This window comes from Bradysia coprophila (genome assembly GCF_014529535.1).
Source record: "Bradysia coprophila strain Holo2 chromosome X unlocalized genomic scaffold, BU_Bcop_v1 contig_12, whole genome shotgun sequence".
In the NCBI taxonomy this organism is placed as follows: Eukaryota; Metazoa; Arthropoda; class Insecta; order Diptera; family Sciaridae; genus Bradysia; species Bradysia coprophila.
Window position 1 is genome coordinate 4,022,701 of NW_023503293.1, and position 3,875 is coordinate 4,026,575.

General features: G+C 35.5%; 1 protein-coding gene across 1 annotated transcript; it reads right to left on the reverse strand.

Annotated features, from left to right (window-relative positions):
- Positions 1-578: 578 nt before the first annotated feature.
- On the reverse strand, positions 579-3,875 carry LOC119067214 (pyridoxine/pyridoxamine 5'-phosphate oxidase). Its single transcript, XM_037170058.1, has 6 exons — positions 3,787-3,875; positions 1,465-1,616; positions 1,307-1,406; positions 1,162-1,233; positions 892-1,094; positions 579-833 (listed from the first exon to the last, which is right to left on the reverse strand). Exons 1-6 carry the CDS (start codon positions 3,799-3,801, stop codon positions 707-709), a joined length of 669 nt encoding a protein of 222 aa, XP_037025953.1. The 5' UTR covers positions 3,802-3,875; the 3' UTR covers positions 579-706.

A 3,875-nucleotide genomic window follows, 5' to 3' on the forward strand; every position in this document is an offset into this window, starting at 1 on the left:
GGAAAATTATACGTATGTTAAGAGTGTTTCTAACTGGTTCAAGTAACGTACGAGTGGTATTATATTTCATGGAGGGAGAAACGAGGGAAACATATGTACAATGACGATGAATAAGTACCCTATGGGTGGCATAGAGATTTACCCGTCTACCGTCAGGAATTTTTAATCTTTAGCTGTTAAACAGTTTCATTCTGTCATTCTTTTTCATGACAAAACCATGTACCATCAGAAGGAATCGGTATACAATCCTCATCTCGATAATAATTTATGGTAAGAAATATCATGCACAATTGCAAAGTGCCATTTACTCTAACCACTTAAGTCAGATATTTTAAAGGTATAGATAAGGCAAAACTTCCATGTATGGGAAGTAAAGGTTTTTCGTTTGAATACTTAGATGGAGCCATAAACGAAAGGTTTTTGTGCGCGATAAATAACTCAAATTTCTATGCTATGAAAGAAAAGATCTATGCAGCATGCAAAAATAGTCGAGCCACTTGTACATCTTTAGAAGTGCATTATAACATCTCTTTAGGGAGACAAACGTCTTATATAAAAGAAAGTTCTGTAAAGCTTCACTGTAAAATATATTTAGACCGACAGAGAAAAACAAAGAAAAAATGTTGTGGTTGAACCAAAAAACAACGATCCTTTTATTGCAACAGCTAGGTCCTTCATTTCGAAGTAGTTTTTTGTTGTCGAATAACTAGGCACATACATGTTGATGAGACCAGCCTCCCGATTCATCTTTGGTATATAGAATTCGATCGGCAATGGAACCAGGCATGGAAAAGTAAAAATCTATTGATTTGGGTTGAATCTTTAGGGCAGTGCTACAATTGAAATTAAAGTTAAATTCTCTTTCTTGGAACGACTTCAAAATTGACTCACTAATTCTCGTTCTGCTCAAGTTTCTCAGTGCCATTGCGAACATTTTCCAGCACTTCATCATGTTGTTTCTTTAACTCATGCCAGTCGCACGGTTTACCGCATACGCAAATTTTGCAACGAATTCTTCCTGGCAGTTCTTCTTCGGCATAGAATTGTCGGATCTGTTCCGCCGATACCTCGGAGACGCTTCCGTTTATTCGGATCTGATGAAGAAGATTTTTAATTCTTCTGAAATTACCGTAAGTATGGCATTTGATTAAAACGAGAGACCTGCTTCAGCACAATATTGTCATTCAGTTTGTACTTCCAATAAAGTGTGGCCGCCACCTTAGGATTCTCCATCTATTTAATATGTAAATAGGTTTTCAGTTATTCCTCTTGCACTAGAGGAACAGGGGGAGTTTGTGATTGTTACCATATCTGTAAATTTACGACTATTTCGCTCTGTCACAAATACGAATCCAGTTTGATCAAATTTCAGTAATATGACACTTCGATTTAATACTCCGAATTCTCTATAGAAAACAGAAATCGTTAATACGTCGCATAGCTATTTTAGCTTATTGAACTTACTTGTTCACTGTCGCAAGATTCATTACGTTGAGCCAACCGAGGTCGTCTTTACTTTCAGCTTCATTGATCCATTTCTCAAATAAAATGAATGGATCGTCAAAGTTATCAGTAATATGGGCTAATTGTGATGACTGATCATCGAAATTATTTCCCTAGTAGAAAAAGAAAAGATTTTTTCATATGTTTGTTTAAAGCAAGACGACGGCAATACATGCAACCAATAAAAAGTCCCAATCAAGAACGAGTAATCTACTACTATAACTCGGTTGCATAAATATCTATTATTGTGTATGTAAGGGTGTATCATACGTTAAAAATACTATAGTATACTATTTAATGAAACTAGAGGCTAGAGCGGTATGTAATGGTCATTGGCTAATCGAACGATTGCTATTGACTGATTTCATAATTTATGTCGAATTACCACAAAAGACGAAACCTTTCTGAGGTCCAGACGTCATTTGACCTTAAATTCTATACTTTCATTGCTGATATCTGATATCGATAGAAAAACAAATGGAATGAACTCAGCTTGATGTATTGTTATTTAGGAAAATCTGTGCCGAAATAAACGAAGTAATAGTAGATTACATTGGATGCGGAGGAAAGCATTCATTACATGAGGGATCAATTTGTGAAACGAGCCGAACTCACAAGTGTGTTTTTAAGCAACGGGGTTTGGAAACTGTTATTTTGACAAATGTAGAAATTACATATCCGAGCCGAAGGCGAGGTATGTAACTTCACGAGTCAAAAACAGTTTCCAAACAGAGTTGCTTAAAAATACACGAGTGAGTTCGCAAGTATCACAATTGATCCCGAGTGATGAATGCTTTCCAAGCATTCAATGTATACTATTTTATTGCCTAACCACCCGGAAAGTTGTAGTTACAAGTACATTTGCCCCCCGAGGAAGTAGAAGTTCCAACATACATTATTTCAGGCTCCTCAAGGAGCTACAAAGTCTCATACATTTTGACAGCTAACTAAAGCTAACTCAAATTCGGTACTACCAACACAGGTTTTTTTGTTCAGCGAATTTTCAACTTTGTCGTATATATCACTCTTTCATGTATGGAATAGGTTTGTTCCAAATAACTGTAAACGCGAACTTTGACAACCCAAACTACGACGAATTCATCCACAGACGACATAACCTTTGTTTTTTGAAAAAAATTTGAGACACCGTATACTTATAGTGACAGCTATCAAAAAATTATAAGTTTTGAAGCTGCTTCGCGCCAATTTCGGCAGCTCATTTTTCATGAAAAATTGTTTAGGTTATGTTGTCTATGGATGAAATTTGGCAATTCGTATGGCCTTGGAACAGACCTATAAATAAAAAATACAAGCAAAAGTGTTTAGTGTTTTCGAAAAAGGGAAAAAAGCAAAATTAAAATACTGCTAAGACCAATATTGGCCGACGCGTTCAATTCCGTGCTTTTTATTATTTTTGTTTTCGAAAATTTTAAATCAATTTAAATCATGTATGTGCTTTCTACGTATTTACTCAAGCCACAAATTTATGGTATCACCAATAAAACAACAGATATTTCGATATATTTCAGATGATGCATTTTTTCTGTGAAAGAAGAACTTTCCTTCACTTGGGACGGAAGAGCTTTCCCTCACTTGGTAGGGAAAGAGCTTTCCTTCACGGTAACAAAAAGGTCCCTCATGTAATGACCACTTTCGGTGGGGTAAATGTATATGTAACTACAACTTTCCGGGTGGTTAGGCAATAAAAGATTTTACCAGTACCAATCGGTTGAAAATTTAATAAACGAAAAAAGTATCAGATAACTATATTGAAGTCGAAGGAAACATGGCTAATGGTCATACACATGCAATACTGGCTCTCTGTGGTTGTTCTAAACAAATTCACGCTTATACTCATATCTGAAATTACAGTTACACTGGGCATAAATGATTGGATTATATTGGTCTAAGTTGTTAAGCCTCAGCAACAAAGCAAAACTCTGAATATGTCATTCCATCAGATCTGTTACCACTTAAAAATATTGAGAATATACTTGATTGTAATGCACGAATGGTACGTATAATATCTTCGTTTCATACGTATAGTAACACTCCTCTTCGGTCCTACTTCGGTTCGAATTTAAATTACTATTGATCCGTCGAATCTCTACATTTGTTTGTGGATATAACTGTTCAACTACTGTTACACACTGCAAAGAAAAATCTGATTCATTCATTCATTCATTCATTTAATTCACTCGTTGAATGGTTACCAGGACAAAAGATTCAGGTGTTTAAATAAGTTCTATTCTTATTCAGAAGCTACTAATATTTTGCTAATACCTTTGATGCTTCCATTTTCTCAGGAAATGTACACTTTAAAGTCTCGCTTCGAACAATCACATTAGGCGACCGCTTACGTTCACAACAAA